Source organism: Ailuropoda melanoleuca, chromosome 5 (genome assembly GCF_002007445.2).
Source record: "Ailuropoda melanoleuca isolate Jingjing chromosome 5, ASM200744v2, whole genome shotgun sequence".
In the NCBI taxonomy this organism is placed as follows: domain Eukaryota; kingdom Metazoa; phylum Chordata; class Mammalia; order Carnivora; family Ursidae; genus Ailuropoda; species Ailuropoda melanoleuca.
In genome coordinates, this window is record NC_048222.1 from 35916721 (window position 1) to 35941813 (window position 25093).

General features: G+C 35.4%; 1 protein-coding gene across 2 annotated transcripts in view; it reads right to left on the minus strand.

Moving 5' to 3' along the window:
* The window catches only part of ARIH1 (ariadne RBR E3 ubiquitin protein ligase 1), a 116119-nt gene that overhangs the window by 31199 nt on the left and 59827 nt on the right, over positions 1-25093 (minus strand). For both annotated transcript variants that reach the window (XM_034660707.1, XM_011225581.3), the window contains 3 exons: positions 15384-15528; positions 8234-8326; positions 7688-7743 (listed from right to left, as the gene is read on the minus strand). In XM_034660707.1, coding sequence (XP_034516598.1) covers positions 7688-7743; positions 8234-8326; positions 15384-15528 — 294 coding nt within the window. The remainder of the gene's footprint in view (positions 1-7687; positions 7744-8233; positions 8327-15383; positions 15529-25093) is intronic.

Below are 25093 nucleotides of genomic sequence, written 5' to 3' on the forward strand. Positions count from 1 at the left end.
TGTACTACATTTCCTACTTTAGAATACCAAAGTAGTACTCTTCTGTTTCACTGTGGAGAAATGATGGGAGGCATTCAATTTATTCCCCTATGAGACATATAACTCTAATGTCACATGTTATCAAAGCATTCTCCAGAATGTCTCCGTGGACTGCCTTAAAAACAGATACAACCTTGGGGCACCTGGGTGGCTCAGTTGGTTAAGCGTCTGACTCTTGATTTCAGCTCAGGTCAGATGGAGCCCTGCTTCAGGCTCTGCACTGGGGATGGAGCCTGCTTGGGACTCTCTCTCCTTCTCCCTCTCTCTTGCTCCTCCTGCACCCCTCCCCCATCTATCCCTCTCTTAAAGAAAAAAAAGATACAACCTTGGGGTGGGTAAAAAAAGATCTAAGTAGCAATAATCATAAATAGGGGGAAATGATGAATTAGATGCCATTAAAATGAAAACTTTTGTTCATCAAAAACCACTGAGAGACAGAAAAGGGAAAGTAGTTATAATATATATCTTTCTAACAAAAGACTATCAGAATATTTAAAGAATTCTTATAAAGCAATGAAGTAACAAAATCTTAAGTGACCTGAACGGACACTTCATAAAAAAAGATATCCAAGAGGCTAATGGAAAGGTGTCTGACATCATTACCCACCAGGGAATTATAAGTTAAAACAATAAGGAGATACCCTTACATACCCAGCAGAATGGATAAAATTTAAAAGACTAGTGATTATAAATATGGGCAAGGAGTAAAGCAGTCACACACAACTATTTTTGGAAAACTACTTGGCAGTATCTATTGAAGCTAAAACCTCACTCCTGAATATATACTCAAAAGAAGTCAGTGCATGCTTACCAAAAGACACATATAAGAATATTCTTTATAGCCTTTTCATAGTAGTCAAAACCAAGCAAACAAACAAAAAAACTCCAAATATCTACTATCAGGAGAATGAAATACATTAGTGCTAATGACAAAAAACCCAAACAAACCTAAAAACATACAGACATATTTAATACATGCACATATCTCAAAGACATTATGTTAACTGAAGTAGATACACACTCACAAGAAGACTACATGCTACATGATCCCATTTAAATGAGGCTCAAGAACAGGCAAAACTAATTGATGGTGACAGAAATCATGACAGGGAACAAGGGTGAGATGGACACTGTCTGGTAAGGGGCATAAGGATGAACATTCTGGGTACTGGAAAAGTTCTATACCTTGATCTGGATGGTTAGTAAAACAAACATATTTTTAAAGTTAATGTACTTCACATACGTCAGTCAATATATTTGAGAACTTAATAAAAAAGTAAAATAAAAATCAACAATACAGCAAACTGAGCCTACTGTACTTAAGAATGAGGATTTTCCTCTGTAAAAGATGAGATGTTTATAGTACTGAGATTAACACATGTGAAAGTTTAGTCTGTCTCTTGGCCTCAGATGGTACAAACTGTATGACTTCACTTAAGGGTCTAGGCAGCTTCATAACTGTATTTGTGACCTTTAAGATACCATTAGAATAAAAAATAACCACATGATTAAGACGTTAGGAATATTCTTGGAGCAGCACTACATTTACTTCTTTCTGGATCCATTCAACTACTTGATGTAATATTTATGTGGTTGTAATATTATAAAAGTACTGGCTTGCAATTTTGTGAATAAACTTATTGACAAAACATGAAAGAATCTGTTCCAGAATAGAAAAAAATAACTATAAAGTTGCATCAATTTCTTCACCTTCCACAGTAAGGAGTTAAGATATACTGCTTACAGTTGATGGAACAGGAAGTAACTATTAAATAGCATTGAAGTTATACTTATCTAATTTAAAACAACTTATTTTTGCATGTATGTAATATCCATTCCATAAGGCATTTAGAAGAGAATTTAAAATCAAATGCAGTAACAACGGCTCTAAGAGTGCTACCTGCATTCTACTTTGAGAAGAGTTATTTCAGGGAATGGATGTAACATCTATTTTGTATTGAATGTAGAGAAGTGTTCAAAGACAAATGTACTAAAGATGGATAAGAGTGCTTACTAAAAAATTTAAAAATAAAAAAATAGAACAATTTATTTTTCAAAAGAAAAATTTCTGCCCTTCTCAGACAGGTGGGAAATTAGCCAACAGAGGAATATATTACCTATACCATGATCTTAAGATTCATTTTTCAAAAATCTTATGTATCATTGAAACTCAAAGTAAAAGCATTTGGTGTAATTTTACTAGAAGTAACAATGAGTTCCTGTCATCATCTGTTTGTTTCTAAAACCTCCATATATGAAAATAAATCATAAATTTTTTTTAGCGACACCTCACAGGATGTTGAATTAGAACACCACAATTCCAGATGTGTGCTAGCACTATCAATGATCAGTCAAGATGAGACTACATAATACTACTTGAAGGTATTTAAAGATTTAACAGATACAAGTTTACCTTTACCACCCCTAAGATTAACAAAGAAACTACACATAGAAAAGAAATTTAGGCCCTAAAACAACCATATTAAGAAAATAACCAAGTGCTAAGAGGAATAAAAATAGATGAGTATTTATTTGGTCTCAAGTGATAAATAATTTAGAGAAATGATTTTCATTAGTCTCATGAAAACATCAAGGACAAATCTCAGGACAAAGAAAAATTCTCAGAGTATCCAGTTATTCTCCTGATTGTGGAAGTGTAACTATATGAGGTCACTGTGTAGGGGAGACCCACTTAGCCAAATAGCCTAGGTGGTACAGCACAAATCCATCACTAAAGTATATAATGATGACATACGCTTATAAAAGTGAGAGAGAATAATATATTTCCAATTACTTATTCAAGGATACATGCATATTACATACCCATTGCTAAGGAATAAAAAAAATGAATCTACGAAATAACTGATCTTAGCATTTAAGATCACACACACATCCTGAATGGAAACAGGCATTTAGTGAACATAAACAGGGAACCTGGTGTCATACAGCTTATGGTCTAAGAAAGAATACAGACACGAATACAGGCAATTACAAAAATGTATAGTAAGGGAAATACGGGAGAGTTAAGGAACACATAGAATATTTGCCCAAACCAAAATGCAAATTTAAACTAAGACCTGGAGAATGACTAAGAGGATGAGTAGGTTAACAGAACTAAAGAGCAAAATAGGAAAAGAGCATTGCATGTAAGTCAAGAGACCTTACAGAAAAAGCAAACAAAGTCAAACCAAACCAAATGCAAATAAAATGCACAGTACTTTCAAGAAGCCAAGTTTCACACTGCTAGGAAAGAGAATGTGAGAAAAGTTGAGATAGAGCTGCAGAGGTAAGCAATACAGAGTGGAAATGAAGAAATGAAAGGTGATGAAACAATTGAAGGGAATCACTTAGGAACCAGTCATAGACCGCCAGCTAAGAGAAGATGACAGCCTGGATCAGGTACAGAGGGGAATGGATGGATTTAAGACTGATCAGGATGTAGTGTAAGGATCCCTCTGGGAAATGTAGGAGAAAAATGAATCAGGGATATCATCAGGTTTCTAATTGAGGCAAGTCTTTAACACCTAGTAGTACCATTTCTTGATATTGAGCAGCCAGAAGAATGAGTTTGGTGGCGGTGGTAAGAGAACTGGACAAGGCAAAACCCGAGGAATATACATATGAAGATGCCTGATAGGCAGTGGGATATATGGGTTCCAAGCTCAGAAGAGAGAGTTGACCTGGACATACAAATCTGCATCCAATGTATGATTAAGGAGAGTGTATAAAGTGAGAAGAAACCTAGAACCCCAAGGAGCATTATTTTAGGAAGAGGCAGAAAAAGATGATCTGGCAAAGTCAACTGGAGTAGATCTGGAATAGGCCTAGGGAGGTGGCCTTGGGAGTTGGTATCTGGGTAAAGGGAATTTTACTGGAAATGAATACATTAGGAAAATGAACCACTATGGCAGCGGTTCTCAAACTTAAGCATACATCAGAACGACACCAGGAGAGCTTGTTCAGACTGCTGGACGCCATCCCCAGAGTTTCTGATTCAGTAAGTCTGGATCTGGGCCTGAGAATGTGCCTTTTTAACAAGTTCCTAGGTAATGCTGCTGCTTCTGCTGCTGGTTGGGGGATTACACTCTGAGACCACAGGGTTAGGATATAGAATAACAGACTGTACATGTGGACACTGAAATCACACTGGATGACAGCAAACCTTGGGAGAAAGACAGTGAGTGAGGTGTTAACACCATAATTAAGCAGGAGCAACCCAAGAAGTCAAGTGAATAAAAGCAGAAAGGACTACAACATCGCTGGATAACACAGGACTCAAGGATATACGTGGATTTTAAACTGAAGTAGAGAAACTAAGGGCTTAGGACAATGACTTCACCTCCTGACCATAAGGTATATAGTGGGGAAAAGCTAGCTTCAACTTGAGAAGGTCACAGAAGAATGTGTGTTCGGGAAAGAATCTGGTTTCAGGTTCAATTCAAGTTCCAAGTGAGTTGAATTCAAATTAAAACAAGAAACTATTTTTTTATCTATCAAATTCAAAAATTTAAAAATGGTAATACCATGACTGTGAAGGAGTCTATTTCTTTCATACTAAGAAAAAAAATGTTAAGCATATTTCAGTTATTTAAGACTAAACACTTAAAAAATTCTCATTTAACTAAATTCTTAAATTCTAATATTATTTATTTATAAGGAAGAAAATGGAAGATATATACTAACAGTATACAACTATATAAGGTGAAATATAAAAATCCCTCTTCTTAATCCCCAAGCCCTAGCTGATATCACTATTAAAATACTCTTATAAGTATTCTCTCCAAGTTTTCTGTGCGTGTGCCAGGCTCCATATCTAAAGAGCACAAGAAACCCCAGGGGATACACAAACAGAGAATCACATCTCGATATACCACAGTTGAACTGTCTTAAGCTAAAGACACAGCAAATCTAAAAAAAAGTAGCAAATAGGGAACAATAAGATTAACAGCTGACTTATCAGAAACAATGAAGGCAGTAGAATGACATATTCAAAGTGATACTAGTGCATGAAAGGCCAAAGAGCACATAAATTTACAGAAATTGTCAAACTGCATTACAAAAAGGTTGCAGCAGTTTGTATTCTCTACTGTACTATATTCTCACATTACGTATTACCAAACTGCTCAATTCTTACCAATCCCAAATGCAAACAAGACAAAAAATACAACTTTTTAAAATTGGAGTATCAAATTCTGATTTACATTTATGTAGTTTACATAATGTTTATTAGCTAATGTTTATTAGCATTCAAATTTTTCTTTTTCTTTTAAAGATTTTACTTGTCAGAGAGAGAGAGTAGAGAGAGGGAAGGAGAGAGCGGACAGGCGCACAAGCAGGGGGAGCAGCAAAGGGAGAGGGAGCAGACCCCCACTGAGCAGGGAGCCTGACACGGGGCTCGATCCTGAGCCAAAGGCAGCTGCTTAACTGACTGAGCCACCCAGGTGCCCCTCAAATTTCGTTCATAGTGAACTGCTTTCCATAGGACTATCTTCTTGATTTGTAGGAGCCATTATGATATTAGCCACATTCATCTTATATGTTGAAAATATTTACTTCATTTCCCTCAAAAAAACTTCATAAATTCATAGCCACATCTCCCTATCCAAATGCTTCCCCACTCTAAACTATCCTCCACTTTACCAAAGTTTTATTTCTTTCTTTTTTGTTTAAATTTATTTATCTTTAGTTATCTCTATACCCAACGTGGGACTTGACTCCATCAAGAGCCACATGCTCTTCTGACTGAGCCAGCCAGGTACCCCCGCCAAATACACTGTATTTCTCAAAATATAAATCTTATTGTAACACTCTTAATAACCTTCTAAGATGAAAGTCATAAACTGTCAAGGTCCTTTTATCCTCATCTCTAATAATCTGCTACTCTCTACTCTAGCCATCACAGAATACTTAATAGAGAAAAGCTCATGAAATATTTTTTAAAATATTGGTATTCTTTCTTTAAGCAGTGTTACCCCCTACTCCCTCAATCCAAATTTTTACCCCATTTATACTACTCCTTAAACTCTCCAGGTGGGGACACCTGGGTGGCTCAGTCGGTTAAGCATCTGTCTTTGGCTCAGGTCAGGATCCTGGAGTCTCGGGATGGAGCCGGGAGTCCTGGGATAGCTCCCTGCTGAGTGGGGAGTCTGCTTCTCCCTCTCCCTCAGACCCTCCCCCTGCTCCTTCTCCTTCTCTTGCTCACTCTTTCTCTCAACTAACTAAATAAAGAAAATATTAAGAAAAAAAAAAACTCTTCAGGTAGAATAATTTGCTTCTAACTGTACTTTGTACATGCTTCTAGTATTATGAACCTCTTGGGGGAAGGAAATGTATCTTAGTGCTCCCAAGTAAAGGTTTGTGTAATGATAAAAAGATACAGTGACCCATACTGATTAAATGTACTGATGAAACTGATGTATTGATGAAAGAACACAAGGGATCAAAGTATCAGGGGATAAGATATAGATAACTGGTGGTTCTTGAAGATGATACATAACTTATTTTTGCTAGCTTAGAACAATAACGGAAAAAACGTTCACTGAAAGATAGAAAGAGTATTAACACAGAGCTGACAGCAAGCGATAGTAAATATGTTTTGGTAAACCAAAGTAGGTTGAGATTAATAAACTGGAATCCGTGGGCTTTATAAACTGTACTGGTTAAATCAATTTATGGCTTTATTAGGTAGCTTAGGAAATCTGCTCATTAAAGACCATGGCTATTTTTACTTTTATTACCTTCAAATCCCAGTGCTTAAACAGAGACAAACCTTTCTGTATAGGCAATTAATCCAGTACTAACTACATGGTTTGTTTGTAGATAGTTCAGGCCCTCAATCTGTTTATCTTCCTCAAGTAGAGTCAATTAGGTAGCCTGAGGCTATGAAACAGCACTGCCTCAAGAACTAAACAACTGGGATATCACCACAGGTTCAGGACTAAAATCTATGGTTGTTTCTTCAAGTTTCTTTCTCCCTTCATAAGACAGCCTTTCACAAGAGAACTTAGCCAACAACTTCCAGATGTAGTACCTATGGGAGCAATGTTCCAAATGAGGCCACATCCCCCCTGGGTAGCTCCCAGTAAATGACCGAGCCTGGAAGGTGATTAGGGCCCAGCCATTTCTGCTTATTGAGGCATTCATCTATAAGCAATCTATGGAGTGGAGTTCCCCACAGAGCTTCTAGAGACTCTCACAGCTGCCCCATAGTCAGAGTCTCTTCCTACTGAATCCTTCTTCCTTGTCTCTTTTAACAGGTGTCACACCTGAGTCAACATGTGTCTACTCCTTTCTCTTTAACCTGCACAGATGCTATCCCACAACAAATCTCCTTCCCTTTATAACCCTGTCTTGACATCTGTTTCCCACAGGACCTCAACTAACATACCAACATATCCTATTCTCCACTTCCAAGGTTTATTAAAATCTAGCTATCATATATTGCCCAGTATTTTGCCATATGTTAACAAGAATAGTGTCTGGGCATTCAACTAACAAATTAGAAATGAGCTTTTGTACTACAAAGGAATGTAGATTAGAAAGTCTCTTCAGACTAAAAATTCCACCTCCTCTGAGGTTTGAGCAAAATTTAATTTGGTTTAACCAACTACCCAATATTCAACATGCATGATCTATCAAAAATACTTACATAACTGTGTTGTCATCCACTAAGATATCACAACCATGAGCAGGACACGAAATAGTCTGAAAAAGATTGAAATTTAAACTATGTCTTCATTCAATAAATATTTACTGAATGCTTACCATCGCCAGGCACTTCAATAGGTTGAGAATACCTAAACATTTATAGAATCTTAATCGTTCCCTTTCTATTAAAGGAAATGTGTGTGTGTATTTATCCCCATAAGGTAACTGGAACTGCTGACCTGAATAATTGGTTTCTCAATATAAAACTTGAAAGGCACAAGCAAGACACCTGACAAAATGGCTCAACAAGTTTAGCCTGATATACACACATCTTAATGCTGCTGAGAAAACATTACCTGAACTGTATCTTTAACTGGACTGCCACATTGTAAATAGAAAAAAAGCCTTAATTATCTTTTAGTCTTAATATAGAAAAAAGTTCCCCATGCAATTCATAATCCAGAATGCTTCACCTGTTTATATTTCTGCAAGGGTCTAAACACTGTAGGAAATTCAACGAAACTAAAAATCAAATTGGCATCTTTACCTGTCCCATGCCTTCCTCCATTATTTTAGTAGTTAAATATTCGCTCCAGCACTGCATACAAAACTTATGTCCACATTCAAGGCCAGTGAAATACTGCAACAAAAATAATACATGGACTTTTAAAAGACATTATCAGAAAAATCACTATACATAGTGACTCAATAAGTCTCTATTAGGTCACATTTCTCTAGTGGCTATAAAGTCCAATTTGACAAGACTAGCTGGGCTCCTTTATAAAATAAACTTCTTGGTGGTGAAACTTAGACATGCAAATACATTTAACACAAAATACCTAATTAATGAGAAATGCACTACAGTAGATACTTATAATCTTTAGGAAAGGCAGACAAGTTCGTATTAAATATAAGAATATGTCATGTACCAATAAGCATATGAAAAGATGCTCAAAATCCTTAGTTATCAGAGAAATGTAAAGCAAAACCACAATGAGACATGACTTCACACTCACCAGGACAGCTTTACTAAAAAAGATAACAAGTGTTGGTAAGGATGTGGAGAAAGAACCCTCATACACTGCTGGTGGGAATGTAAATAGTACAGGTGCTTTGGAAAACACTATGGCAGTTTCTCAAATAATTAAACATAGAGTTACTCATGATCCAGCAATTCCACTCCTAGGTATGTACCCAAAAGAAATGAAAACATAGCTCCACACAAAAACTTGTATATAAATATTCATAGCAGCATTATCCACAATAGCCCCAAAGTGGACACAACCTAAATGTCCACTGATGATGAATGGATAAACAAAATGTGGAATATCCATATGAAAGAATATTATTCAGGCATAAAAAGGACTGCAGTATTGATATATGCTATAATGCAGACAAGCCTTGAAAACATTATGCTAAATGAAAGAAGCCAGCCACAAAAGACCACATATTGTTTGAGTTCCATGTATACGAAAGGTACAGAACAGGCAAATTCACAGAGAAAGGAGATTGGTGGTTGCCTAGGGTTGAGTGGCTTGAGGGGCAAGGGGCAGTGACTCTAAGAGGAGATGAGGTTTCTTTTTGGGGTTATGAAAATGTTCTAAAATTTACTGTGGTAATGACTGCACAACTCTAACTATACTAAAAACCACTTTAAATAAGTAACCTGTATTGTACGTGAATTTTATCTCAAAGCTGTATTAAAAAATGTCACACAAATACAGACTTCTGAGTTGCATGGAATGTAGCTTACCTAGATAATCAGTAAAATCTTATGGAAACCAAAAGATTTATTCAGATAGCTAAGAATAATGGTAACATGAGGTCTAATCTTACATTACTTACATGATTTGAAATACTACTAATTTGAGGGATAGTTAAATGAAGTATATTATATTCTATAATATACAAATAATGGTCACCAGTTTCAACTAAGAATATCTTACAATATTTACTCTAAATTTTTTCTAAATGAATAGGTAATACAGGCTCATGGGTAAAAACAATTATTTAATAGTATGAGTTTATGTTGATAAATAAGTCTCCCGTTTTTTTTAATTAAATCTTTAAAAAAAACAAATTTATTTATTTGACAGAGAGAGACAGAGACAGCGAGAGAGCACAAGCAGGGGGAGCAGCAGGTAGAGGGAGAGGGAGAAGCAGGTTCCCTGCTGAGCAGGGAGCCTGACGCAAGCTCGATCCCAAGACCCTGGGATCATGACCTGGGCCAAAAGCAGATGCTTAAATGAACTGAGCCACCCAGGTGCCCCTAAAAAAATAAGTCTCCTTTATCCCCATCCTTGTCCTCTACTTCAGGAAAGTAATCGCTATATCAATATCTTACATATTCTCCCAGAGATGTTCTAACGTACACAGGTACACACACACAGTAAGAGCAGCACACACTTTCATCTTGGTTAATTATCATTTAATAGATTTCTCACGTGGTTCTACATTAGTACACATGGGTCCACCCCTTTTCACAGTCTGTATGAAGGTACCATAATTTATTTAAACAGTGCACCATTAATGGACATTTAGACTATTTTTTTTGCCACTATGCTACTGCACTGGCTGTATATACATCACTGTGACCATGCAAATAAATGCATCGTGGGACAAATCTGTACGAGTGACATTGTAACAAGTACACATTTACACTTTAACAGATTATACCAAGCTTCATTCAAAGAGGCTGTAGCAGTTTATACTGTTCAAGAGAACCTGGTTTCCCAACAACCCTGTCAACATAGTATATTATCAAACTTCTTGATTCTTGAAATCTGGCAGGTGAAAATGAAGTAACTTCGTTAGTTTTGATTTTAATTTATTTTATGAGTGAAGTTTAAACATCTGAAAGAAGATTTAAGACTATATATTTCTTTTTCTGTGCACTCTCTTAACCTATTTTGCCCATTTTTCCACTGGGTTTATTTTTTTCCTTAGTGATTCAGTGGGGATTTTTACCTATTTAGAAAACTGGCCATTTGTTAAGTGTAGAAAATATTTTGTTTCAAATCTGAATGCTCACATTCTGTTGCCATGAAGAAGCTCTCTACCTGTATGTAGCAAAGTGTATTAGTTTTAAAATATCTGGATTCTAAATTAATTAACTTTAATATAAAGAGTTAAGAAAGAATTTAAAATTCTACTCCAGATGGCAACCAAGTTGTTCCAATACCATTTATAGAACCCACCTTATCTGAAATGCCCCCTTCTACATACACCAAATTCCCCTCACACATACTTGACTCTATCTTGTTCCACTACACTGATCATTCTTGTATTTGGTAGGACTAGTTCCTCCTTACCCCCATCCATCTAGTCTTCTTTTTCAGTATTTTACTATTATTCTCTCTCTCCAAATACTCAAGTCATTTTTTAATCTCCTTTAGTATTTAAGGTTTTCTTCATAATAGATCTTTCACATTCCTTGCCAAGTTTATTTCTAGCTCTTTTATTCTTCTTGTGGCTCAAATTAAGTGGTACCTTTAATTCCATTCCATTTTCTAACTAGCTGTCATTTGAAAAATGCTCATGAAATTTCTGATGTTGCTTATGACATTCAGATACAAATAGTTAGGATACAAAATTCTATACTACAGCACATCAACTATATAAAGAAGGCCCAGAAGCAGACATGGAAAAAAATGTATCCAAGTCCTAAGACTGGTCTTACGGACTAAATGACATGGAAAATATTTACCCAGTTTAAAATATGGTGCTATTCAGATTGACAAGGATTCTAACTCATTCACAGAACAAGTGAAGGTAAATATTTTGGAAACCAATATTCTCATCCATTAAAAAAAAATCTAGGAAACAAAAGAATCTATTCTCATTACTCCCCACTGGTGAAGGAGATCTGGCACTAACTTGTTGTCAGATCACTAATGGAGAGCATCTGATTTTCAAGACTATAACGGGTAGGAGCATTCTGTAAAGGACAATTAGAGCAGCGTAAAAGGTCAATAATCCTAAAATGTTTTATTCATAACTTAAAAACACATATGCATCCTCATGTGCTTTGTTTTTTTTCAAATAAGAATCCTTGAGATTGAGAGATTAGAGGTCACAATGGTTACCAAATGATCACTGCAAGTAACACCTCTACCTTTGGAACTTCTGGATCAGCGATCATTATAAGAAAAAAACAAAGCTTTTTATTCTTTAAAGGCTTCTTTTTTCAATAATTCTTCTAATTAGATAGATAATAATACCAAATAAGATAAATTAGAACAATAAATCACACACGTATATCTAAAGATAAAGCAAAAACTAACTTATGGTATAAACACATTTCTTGTGCTCAAGAATGGTGTCATTATCATGGACTTATCTGGGTATCACCATCCTGTTCCATTTCCCTTTCCCTCCTCCTCCTTTCACATACCTGTTCCCTTACTACCTTGTGCTTACCTACTTGGGTCCCTGACTCAAGGGATAGGATTACTTATCAACAAACTTATTCATAAACAAATCTGACACAGAACACATTAAAAATACATGAAATATTACCTAAAACAGAAATTAATGGTCCTTTAAAAAAAGAACTGAAAGAATAAACACTCTTAAAGGGTTCATCTATCCCTGCCATTTTACATACACAGCAACTCATGTCAAACAGCAGTAAGAACGTTAAGAAGTATCTTTCCTCCATCAGAAGTTGCTAATATAATCTCTTAAGTTAAAGCCATTTCGTTTATAAAAACTGAATAATCAGGGCATCAGTTCCCTCATCCGTAAAATGAAATGAGTTAAAAGGGAATACAGGATCGGACTTAGATTCCCAGCACAAAGATTCAGAGGTGCCTAAAGGGTGAGGGATGAGAGGGTGGACTAGCCTCACAATCTTCAAAGTTGCCTTTATGTAACATATCTGATTCTTAGACTCTACAAATTATTTACTTCATAAAAATGAGGTACCGCATTCCCTAACAAAGTGGGGAGAGGGTGGTTAGCAAAGCTAGATCTTATGCTTTAATTCAAAGCAACATTATTATAAAGTGAATGACTGTTGCCAGGGCTAAGAAACTCCTGAATTGGCCTCAACACAAGGGAGTGGGGGTGGGGAATTTATGAACTTTAAAAGTGCCCCCAAAGTCTCAGGAAATTGTTTTTAAAGAAGAGATCACCCACAATAGGTAACTCCAAAGTGTTACAAACTAAGCTATCAAAGCATTTATTTAAAAAATGTTTGCATGTGGTACGTATAAAGCTAAAGTTGCTTTCTGGAAGGATAAACGTATCGAAGATATACATTAATAAAAGGCAAGTATCAGTGTTTGAAGAGAGTGGTGGAAATTGAAACATGGAAATTGTATAACAAAGGTAAAAAAAAAAACACTCATCCAATTAAAAGCTTTAATGGAGTCTCAGGTGACATTTACTGGCAAAACTGAAGAGATTAAAATTATCTTTCTGTATTAGTCTAAAAACCATGAGAAAAGAAGTCCTGGTTTTATCACACTACATTTTTTATAATGCTTGGCACAGTTTCCGTTAACTTTAACTTACTTTTCAACCCATGTTGCTGTTTGCTTTCTTGTCCTGTCATTCTTTATATAGCCAACCTTCCTTTAAAGAGCAATTTGTTCATCTTTATTGTCTCCATGTCCTTTCCCATCTTCAAGTCAATGATTCTTTTAGCACATGCAGTGTGGTTTCTCATCTTACCACACTACTTAAATCAACTTTCCAATATCATCGGTAAACTTCATGTTGTTAGTTCCAAATTCACTTTTCAATTCTTTGAAGTCTTTTTGCAATTTTTTTTTTTTTTTTTTTTTTTCCATTCTTGGAGGTACATTGTCTTCCTCTGGCTTCTGTATTGCTCTATTTTCCTGGTTCACCTAACTACCACACTTTCAGAGGTTATTTCACAGGTCAATTTCTGTGGGAAATTCTCCCCGACCTAAAACTGGGTTAGGTGTCTAACATGTTCCCACAGCATCATGCCCTATCAAAGTGCTTACCTTTCTTTCTGAATATGTCATTTTACTTATCTACCTAGCTAACCTGTAAATTATCTGAAGCAGGCATTATGCCTTTATTCTCCATTATGTTTCTAACGCTTAGAATAGGGCTGGTGCGTTGAATAAATTAATAGCAGGCTCTCTACCATCAGTTACAGTGCAAGCAAAATTTAATATGCAAATCTCCAGTTGTGATTTTTAATTCTAATTTGTTAAGACTGTTAGACAATACCAAGGGCACTGAGAAAGTTATAGGGGAGATTTGTAAGCAGCTAACTTCAGTACTCAAATTACATTTAAGGTTTAAATGAGGGAAAAGCTGGTTATAATAGAGCAGGAGAAATGCCTGGGAATAAGGAAACCCCGTATAATCTGGGACAAGTTCTTTGGGTCTCAGTATTACTTCACAGAAACTTTTATGAACTATACAAATGTCACATGGCAAAGAGAATTTGTTAAAGACAGAAAATAAAATGGTCAAAACATGAATTTAATGTATTTTTAATAGTAATGCTAATTGTTTTTTTAAAATACTCAACTCGAGATTGTGATTTAAAGGAGAGGCAAGTTATACAATTCTCAGAATAGTACAGATTTGAAAGAGTATCTTACTTAACTCATTTGAAAGATAAAAATAACTCAGACCCGGTGAGATTTAATAATTACACAAAGCCAAAATAGTCAGCATCAGAGCTACAATCAAAACTTGAGAATTTGGAAATTCAACTCTTTACCTACAAAGTTATTTTAACTCATTGTTCTATTTCTCACTTAATTAACTTTCTTTAAAAACCTCTTTTCTAAGCACTTGGATGTGGACAAATTAGTTCCACTGAAATGGGCCTCTACAGAGATACATATATAGACTTCTAAGAAAAACAATGACAAACCTTCAATGTGTTAATATATATAATACTGGTGACAAAGACTTTGTATATAGTAATTAATTAGAAAGAGCTGCTTAACTATTAAAGCAGAGAACACAAATAAGATAGTTATTATTAAGAGAATAAAGTTATTTCTTAGCTATCTTGAAACATCTTAAAGAGGTGAATTCCAAGTGACTAAATACATTTATGCCACAAATAATATTTTCTTGTATTTACAAATACAGTAAGGCCTTCATAGGAATATCATGTCTAAGCCTAAAATTCTTCACTAAACACACCAAAATAAATCGTCTAAGTTCAATAGGTTTTAAGGGGGATACTTTCACTCAATTAACTGGTCCCAGTATCTGTTCCAACTCTGTCACCACTTGCTACATTTAAGAATCTCCATTAGAATGGATCTGTATAAGTGAAACTCTTCTGTTATGAAAAATCCTGAAAGCTCCCTAGTAAAATATTATTAAAGACATTTTATTAGTGTTTTGGATATTTATTTTAAAATGTTAGTTTTAAATCTATCTTATTTTGGATGAAAAGTAATTCTACTCACTGCCCACCTATTAAATAATTCTCCCATGATAGTAAAATAAACTCAGAATAAATTTAGGTGTGTAATGATAAGTTGCTGCTTTAAAAAGCAAACAGGGGAGAAGGAGGAAAGAACAAGCTCTATTTTTTCTCTTCCTTTCCTTTATCCTAATATTCTGATAGGTTACTGTTTTACTACAATACAATCCCAGACTCCCAGATCTTCCTTTGTTTAAATAAATTTAAGCTGATTTACCCTCTGAAACAGAGAGTCAGTGCTAGCCTTAAACTACCAGATACTCACCGAGTTAGGGTAGTTCAAGTAGCAGATCTGACAAGGCATATCCTGTGCTGATGACCTTGTATTCATCTGGCGTGTTCGAGACTTTTTACTTGGATTAATTACATGACACTCAGCAAAGAGCTTCTCCAGGTTTCCATCAAAGTACCTGCATTATTTAAACAGAAAGGATGAGAGCCCAGCAATAGCACACTGTTAGAGCTCTCCAAAAATCTGATTTCCTATAGGGAACAGCAATGAACTGAATTAAAATAAACCCAGATCATAACCTTTTTTGCTAGGAGGAAAGGAGGTGTATGGCTACAAACTGTAGCAAAATAGAGGGGTGTGTGTGTGTGTGTGTGTGTGTGTGTGTGTGTGAGAAAGCAGATTAAAATTTTGTTGCTATTTTGGTATTTTTTTACTTTGTTTTTATCCCGGGAAGTTAATCTATTAGTATTTTAACAGTACTACAACTAGAACTTAAGAATGAAAGTTGTACTATCACTAGTGGTACCTTAATGAAAAGTAATGGTATTTTAAAAGGCTAGACTAATATTTTATACAATTTATTTTATTAATAATTTTAGTTACACCAGCTTAAATACATTGGCAAGTAAACTACCTACGAAGTGTACCTTACCCCACAAATCACTTACATGTGTCTCATTCTACAAAACAGATTTCATTTCTAAATACTCTTTCAAAATAATTTTTAATTTACTAGCAAAGGGGAGGAAGGAGGAAACAAAAAAGTGTATCTTAAAATGTTCATATATCAAATAATCTATATACTTAGCTTTTCATAAAACGTTTCTAAAGATACAGAAGTAGTTCACTATCTAAGATATCAAGAACATGGTATGCCAAATACTATCCATAGAGTTTCAACTGTTTGCAAATTTCTTGACAGAAGACAGTGGCAAATACTTAGCACAGTATTTCCCATTAATCCAGATGAGACATGGTTGCTGGCCTCCTGAAATATCTTAACATTCTAAAGGGAAAAGCAAAAGATACAAAAACTTTCAATTTGTGAATCAATATAACTAGCAAAAGTATTAATGAAAAATCTGGTCAATTACTTTTTAGCCTATAAAGCCTAGGTTTCAATAACTACAATGTTCTTTACATAAAAACAAGAGGTTCTCAAGTTAAAAAATAAGTGATACTCAAAGGAGATTTCCAATTATTTTTATTTTTTTTTAAAGATTATTTATTTATTTATTTATTTGACAGAGATAGAGACAGCCAGCGAGAGAGGGAACACAAGCAGGGGGAGTGGGAGAGGAAGAAGCAGGCTCATAGCGGGAAGCCTGATGTGGGGCTCGATCCCATAATGCTGGGATCACGCCCTGAGCCGAAGGCAGACGCTTAACCGCTGTGCCACCCAGGCGCCCCTCCAATTATTTTTAATGCAGGTCTTGTTCAGGTTTTGTGTCAAAGCACTTACTGTATCTCCAGGAAAACACTCAAATGAGAACAAATCACATCACTCTCCTAAGACTAATAAATATCTATTTATAAATAACTACAGAATGTTTCAATGAAATTATCAAATTATTAATCAAAATGTCAACATATTATAAAAGGGGAACTCATATAAGGTTAAAGTCACTGATGATTCAGCTAATCAAAATATATACAGCAGAAAATCAAACGCTTTCCTCCTAATTATCTGTCAGAAAACCTAAGATGTCAAGTTTTATTTGAAAAGTAGAAAGCATATGAAGCTAACACTAAATATGAACAGGTAAAGCTCTTCCTAGTTGACAGTCATTTTATGTAATTGTTTCACTAATTACATACACTGTTTTTAAATCATATAGCTTTCCATTCAAGAATGGTTAAAACTGCTTTTTTGTTCTTTAACCCGATTACCTAATTACTCAGACATAATTCAAACGCTTACTTTGGCCAAAATGTGCCACCCCCCCCCAACCCCAATTTTCTTTATACTGACAGCATCCATTTCCTTCTGATACCTGTTGTTATTGAAGTCTGTGGTCAAAATTAATTTTTCTCATTTTATAGTTCAAACCCTTTTTCAACTGGCATATATATAATTTTGTTTTCTTTCTTCATTCTTGAAATTTAGTAGCTCTGTAGGCTTTATCTTAGCATTCAACTTTTTCTTCGAAATGCCATTCAGGTCTCAATCACTTCAAGATCTTTTTTAGTTATTAAGACTGTGCCCTGCTGTTTGTTTCTCTGAGTCCATAGTCTCTCATGCTTCATTCCCCCTTCTGATTACCCCCCCCTTTCTTTATCCCTTTCTTCTCCTACCAATCTTCCTAGTTCTTATGTTCCATAGATGAGAGAAACCATATATAACAAACTGTGGGCTTCAGAGGGGAAGGGGGGGTGGGGGAATGGGATAGGCTGGTGATGGGTAGTAAGGAGGGCACGTATTGCATGGTGCACTGGGTGTTATACACAACTAATGAATCATCGAACTTTACATCAAAAACCAGGGATGTACTGTATGGTGACTAACATAATATAATAAAAAAAATATTAAAAAAAAAAAGACTGTGGGGCGCCTGGGTGGCACCGCGGTTAAGCGTCTGCCTTCGGCTCAGGGCGTGATCCCGGCGTTATGGGATCGAGCCCCACATCAGGCTCCTGTGCTGTGAGCCTGCTTCTTTCTCTCCCACTCTCCCTGCTTGTGTCCCTCTCTCACTGGCTGTCTCTATCTCTGTCAAGTAAATAAATAAAAAATCTTAAAAAAAAAAAAAAAAGAAAGAAATATTAAAATGCTTTAAAAAAAAAAAAAAAGACTGTGCCCTGCTGGATTTGTAACTAGTCTTTGTTAATTTGTCTTCTGTGTCTACCATCTGCTAATTCCTTCTTTGTCCTTTTCCCGCTTATGTCCTTATTTTCCATAGTATCTGCTCTGTTTCTTGCTGTTGCTAATGTGGTTTAAGTTACTACTTATCCCTCTTTTCTTAGTTTCATCAACTTCCTTTTTATCTTGTTCTATTGCTTTACCAATTCATCTTTGATCTCTCATCTCACGTCTATATTTATTTTAATTTCCTTAAAAGAACAAAGAAGCTTTTTCCTTCTAATTATGATAGTTTTATTAAGGACTACCATGCTCAAGAATATGGGTGGATTCTTAACTCCCATACTTTGTTTACCTGCTCACTATTTCAAAGTTCCTTTAGTTACATCCTCCCTCATGTCAAACAGGCCAAAATGAAGAGACTGATTCGGTGTGAAGTACTGCTGTTCAGGTATCTAGTTTAATCAGTTAAGATATATTTCTCTCTGCTTCAATGACTTTACTAAATAACTGCAAAGTTTATTGCTTCCCTCCTTTCCTGCAACTCTTGCCACCCACCCTTCTGAGAAAACTATTCGTTTGATGAAAATAAAAATGAAATGAAAATAAAAAGAATAGCAGTGTGGTTTTTCCTTTAGTGCAGTCTTTCCTCAATCGGGGAAGGGAAGAATTAGAGTAACCCCACCTCATCTATCACACGGCCTAGATTTCTCTAGATTAAGATTGTTAGAAGGGCAATTGGAGAGGTTTCTCAGTAGAGATTTTAAATCCTCTTCTGTCTCTAGGGTTTTCTGTTCATTCAGCATGTTCACCAAAATACAGGTAAGCAAACTGGCACTTAATTAGTCAACTTTCCAGAATATCTAGATCTTAATTTTTCATTTTACTTGACTTGTAGACAGAAATATACCGAACAATTTTAATTAAATTTTAAGGCACTAACAGTTACGGCCTAAGAACTGTGTGTAATTGTGGGGGGAGGAGACATGGCTGGTAGGGTACATAGCTGGCTATTGTTTCTTTCTGAATTCTGAATGATGGCGGCATCACTGTTTGCCACTTCAATATTTAATTTTGCCACTAGGAGTTTATCTTAAAAGCCTGTACAGCTTCACACTTCATAAAAAGACCACTGTTGAAGAAGAACTTATTTTCACAACAGAATCAGAAAAGCAAAAAGGTTAACCTAATTTAAAGTTACATAGTGTGTTTTTGTACCGTATATTCCTAGGCTGTTCAAAGTTCAAACCTCCTTACAGATTTTTAATGTTCCCATTACGTATTTATAACAAGTCAATTATCTATTGCTATAGTCTGAGAGGAAACAAACATACACACGAAAACGTATAAAAATGCGTTATATATGTCCATGTATAAACATGCATGTACACACACTTTTATTTCTAAATAACCAAATCATTTTTGTTAAAGTATTCTCGTATGGCATTTTATGGGTACCAGATTTCAATTTCAAAAGGCAACAGAACAGTCACAATTATCCTATACCTTAATTACAGTTCTGATAAAGCCCTAAAAAGGTCTGTGACACCGAGATCTCTTCCAGGAATTGCAATTTCAACTATCATTTAGGTCCTATTAACCTGCTTCTAATAGTGTAATATTTCTACTTTTAGAAAAGGTATACTTGGGCAAAAATGTCAAAGGAGCAAAGGAACAGCTTAAGTTTGTTTAAATCATATGGATGAATAAGAACTGTGATCATATTTATGAAAAGCAAAAATAATAGGGTAGGAAAAGGAGTCTTAGAACAGCACAACTGAACCACAGAGTAAAAAATACACTAAGAGAGAAGGCTTTCCCACATACAAACGTTAGTTTCAAAGCTTAATCCTCATATTCCATAGAAAGAAGCCAGTGGATGCAGTAGAGTATAGTAGTATAAGCACACTGTTAAGATATAGTAAAGCCAACAGTGGTTTCTCTTCTAGGGAATGAGACTGAAACTGAAGATCTGGAGTAACAGTTTTCACTTAAAATCCTTAAAACTATTAGACTTCTAAAAAACTGTGTTACTTTGATAAAAATTTAAATTTAAAAAAAGGGCTCTTGAAGTAGAATGTGGTTTTTAATGGTATTTTCTCAAAAGAAGGAATAAAGTTAGAATGTAAAATGACTGAGACACATATGAACCTCTACCAGGTAAAGTTCAGAATTCCAGAAAACTAAAACTTATGGGTAGAAAAGCAAGGACTTAGGGATAGAAAATCTATTTTCTAAGGAAGACTTTTGGCCCTCATAAGAAAAAAGATCTAATGAGGACTTACACATGTCCATAAGAACTTGTTTTAAAGTTTTGTGGGGTTTTTTTTTAATGCTAATCTAAAAAATAAGTTTAGTTCTCATTTTAATATTAATGTATTATATGTGGTTTACAGCTAAATAAACATACTGGTCATGTATTTTTTAAAAATACTTTTTGAGGGGAGCCTGGGTGGCACAGTGGTTAAGCGTCTGCCTTCGGCTCAGGGCGTGATCCTGGCGTTCTGGGATCGAGCCCCACATCAGGCTCTTCTGCTGTGAGCCTGCTTCTTCCTCTCCCACTCCCCCTGTGTTCCCTCTCTCGCTGGCTGTCTCTGCCGAATAAATAAATAAAATCTTTTAAAAAAAATAAATAAAAAATAAAAATACTTTTTGAGATTATAAGACTCTTCTATGAGAAAATCAACCTAATAAAAAAACCCAGCACATTCCTGAGCTTGCTTACTGCTGAGGAAAAGACCACTTGACAAAGAAGCTACTAAACAAGTTGCAGTACAAAAATTGTATTGTGTATTACTTTTAAAAAAGATTCCATTTTTAAAGTCTCTGGACCCAACATGGGACTTGAATTCGCGACCCAGAGATCCAGAGTCACATGTTTTACTGACTGAGACAAGCCAGGTGCCCCATTATTACGTAATTTTTAAAAGGTTTTTTTTTTTAAGATTTTTTATTTATTCATTCGACAGAGATAGAGACAGCCAGCGAGAGAGGGAACACAGCAGGGGAAGTGGGAGAGGAAGAAGCAGGCTCATAGCAGAGGAGCCTGATGTGGGGCTCGATCCCATAATGCCGGGATCACGCCCTGAGCTGAAGGCAGACGCTTAACCGCTGTGCCACCCAGGCACCCCTAAAAGTTTTTATTTAAGTTCCAGTTAACATACAGTGTAATTTAGTTTCAGGTGTACAATATAGTGATTTAACACTTCCATCCAACACCCGGTGCTTATCACAACAAGTGCCCTCTTAATACCCATCACCTATTTCACCCAATCCCCCACCCACCTCCCCCCTGGGTAATTACCAGTTTGTTCTCTAGAGCTAAGCGTCTGTTTCTTCGTTTTCCCCCCCTTCCCTTTGCTCCTTTTGTTTCTTAATTCCACACATGAGTGAAATCATATGTATTTATCTTTCTCTGACCGACTTATACTCTCTAGCTCTATCCATGTTGTTGCAAATGGCAAGGTTTCATTGTTTTTTATCTCACTGCATAATTTTTGAGAAACTTTCTGCCATTTGTTTCTTCATACCTTATTCTTTTTGGTTCTGAGCCACGATGAAAGCAAATATATTAAGAAATGAACCTCAGTATAACAGATGTAAGATAACTCCTTCTAGGCCTGAATTAGCACAATTTGTAACAGAAACACAATAATCTATGTCATCTTCCCAAAAGGCTCCCACCCCGTTACCAAAAAAATTTAAATATACTAAAGTCAAAAGACAGTAAATTGAACTCCCACATACCCATCATCCAGCTTTAACCATTACCAACATTTTGCTAATCAAAAGGCTTTGCTGAGAAATACAATTTTATTCTTATACAAACTATGAAACTATGCCAGACATTTTAAGAAGAAACTAATGACTATTCCCCTCACAGGTAGTTTTCTGCGTTCCGTGGCTTGATTAGGAATATTTCAATTTACCAAATTCTAACCTAAAGCCTCTGAAACTTCAAGAACATTACGGTATCCAAAGCTTTGTAACTTATTTACACATGTGTACTCTCCACACCTCCACCTGAAGAAAAGCTTCAAAGCTTTTATTATTTTCTGAAGAGAGACTATGGTCCCCAAAATGACAAGAACCAATATTTTCTAAAATGATTTGTTTACTTCAAAGAAAACAAAGACAGTGGCTTCTGTGCCCTCTGCCCAAATATGTGCATGTAAGGGAAATGTCTACACCCTCTGCTCTGCTCAATGTTCTTTCCTCCTGCTACACAACAGCAGCACAACTTAGTAAAATGAAACAAGCTACTTGTTTCATGCAATAGTGGATCTGATTCCAACTGAAGATAAATGTGAAAAATATATACAAGATATTTTAAAATGATATCATTTTATTATTTTGGTAACAATGTCTCAATATATTTAATGGAAGCCCTCAGGTTGTAAATGTTGAGCACCTATAAACCAAAAAAGTATATTTAAAATCTAGCTATGCTAAAACTAAGAATAAGGAATCAAAATACAAGACAGTATATATTTAATATCCATTTTTACATAGTTCCCTCACATATTAAGTAACGATATGTGGGAACTGTGCTGGTCAGTGGCAATGTTTACGGCTGTGAAGGAAAGAGATGGACAGCTATTTCAATATGACATAGTAGATGTACAAGAGGTGGGAGGAGAATGCTAGTTAAGTATAGAAAATAGCAACTAACTTCAATTCAGAGATTAAGGTGTCCAAGGGGCATCAGATGAGTTGCATATGATATGGAATTGTACATGATGTCTGTCAGTACAACCCCAGAATGAAATATTATTGGTGCTCTCTGAGTTTGTTTAATATATAGCTCTTGAGAAAACTGGGGCCTGAATAGTCAAGGGTATCCTAACAGAGTGTAGAGAAGTAAGTTTAGACATACAGAACAGAGTGAAGTATGGAAGGTTTTAAAAAGTCAGAGGGTATAGCTTTGATGTGGTAGGAACCAGAAAGGTAGTGGACGTTGATAAAATGAGTTGATATGGTCAAAGTTTAGGACGGATGTGATACCAGAGGCCAGGAAGGCACTGAGGAAACTGTCTTGGCAAAATGTTGATTTACTTATAGGTAAGCAAAGGTACTATTAATCCTAAAACAATCCAGAAAGCAAACTGGACCTTCCCTTTTAAGGCTGTTCCTTTTCCTATGCGTACGTGTGTGTTTTAAAGTTATTTTTACTGGGATGTAACACAATTCTAGAAAAGCACATAAATATCAACGGACAGCTTACAAATTGTTATAAAGCAAATAATTGTGTATAACCAACACAGGACAAGAACTAGAATACTGCTACTGCTTCAGAAACACTCCAAACATCCCTTCTCATTAACAAACTCCTCTTCCTCCAAGACATAATCACTATCCTATTTTTCTTTATAGTTTAACCTCCTAATATGCACCCTTAAACAATATGGCTTAGTTTTGCCTGTTTTTAAATTGCATATAAACAAAAATCATATAGGACATAGGTATTTAGAGCTCTTCCTTTCACTAAATATGATTTTTTAAAGATTCATCTATGTAGTCACTTGCAGCTCTAATTTATTTTTTGTTGCTGAAGTTATTACAGAAATATACCATAACTATCCACCTATCTATAGGCATTTGAGTTGTTTTGTAGGTCAGAGGGAGCTATTATGAATAATGCTGCTATGAGCACACTTATGACTTTCAATTTAGATGTGCATATTTCTTTCTACTAGGTATATACCTGAGAGTGGAATTACTGGGTCAAAGATGTATGTGTAAATACTAACAGAAAAAAATAGTAAAACATTTTTACAGGTCTTTCTAAATTAACTTATCTGTAGACTCCTTTGGATTTCCTACGTACACAATTCATATCATCAGTGAATATTAACTGTTTATCATCTCCCTTACAACTATGATACTTTACACTGCTGGCTAGGATCATCCTCAGCATTATGTTGAACAGAAATGAAAATAACAGATACTCATGTCTTGAATTCTATCTGAAATCTTTTCAACATTTCAGCATGAACTATGATTACCTCCTACCGGTGTTTTTATAGATTTACCAGATTAACGTACTTCCCTTTTGTGCCTATTTTCCTAATGGCTTCTTTTTAAAATCATGAATGATGACTGATTTTTAGGAACTGTTCCTCTGTATCTACTGATACGTTTTTCTTATTAAAATTTGTTCAAGTGACCATATTGAATTATTCTAGGTTAAACCAACCTAGGATTCCTGGGATAAATCAGAGTTGTTCAGGCTGGGTTATTATCCTTTTTATCTATTGCTGAACTCAATTCACAAATATTGTGGGCCTTATTTCTTGCATCTATGTAAGTGAAAGAAACTGACAAGTAATGTTTTAGTTGGGTTTTGGAATCAAAGTTATGACAGCCTTATGAAGATGTGGGATCCTTGTTTTGTCTTCTAAAGAATCCAAGGTTAGAGAATGTAAGGTTGGAGTTATTATCTCATGAAGTGTTGGTAGAATTTTCCAGTATATCCATCTGGACTTATTTTCTTTACAGAAAATTTCACTTTATAGTGATAGCTCATATAGGTTTCCTATTTATTTCTCAAGTCAATTTCAGTAAATTGCAAATTTCTAAGAATTTATCCATTTCATGAAAAATTTCAAATTCTGACACAATTATCCGCAATACCTTAGAAGTTTCTTAAAAATATCTGCGGGATTCAACGTGACATTCTTTTTCATTCCTGATACTAGTTATTTGTGCCCTTTTTTTCCTTGATTAATCTCATCTGGGTATCAATGTTAATCAGTCTTTTAAAAAAAATCTTTTGGCTCCTTCAGCCACTCCACTGTATGTTTCTTTCCTGTTTTATTAAATTCTGCTGTTATTTCTTCTTGTAATTTCTCTGAATTTACTTTATTGCTCGTCTTCTACTGTGACACATCTAGCTCATTAGTTGACACTTAAGATGAAAGCTTAGTTCATTACTTTCCTTATATAC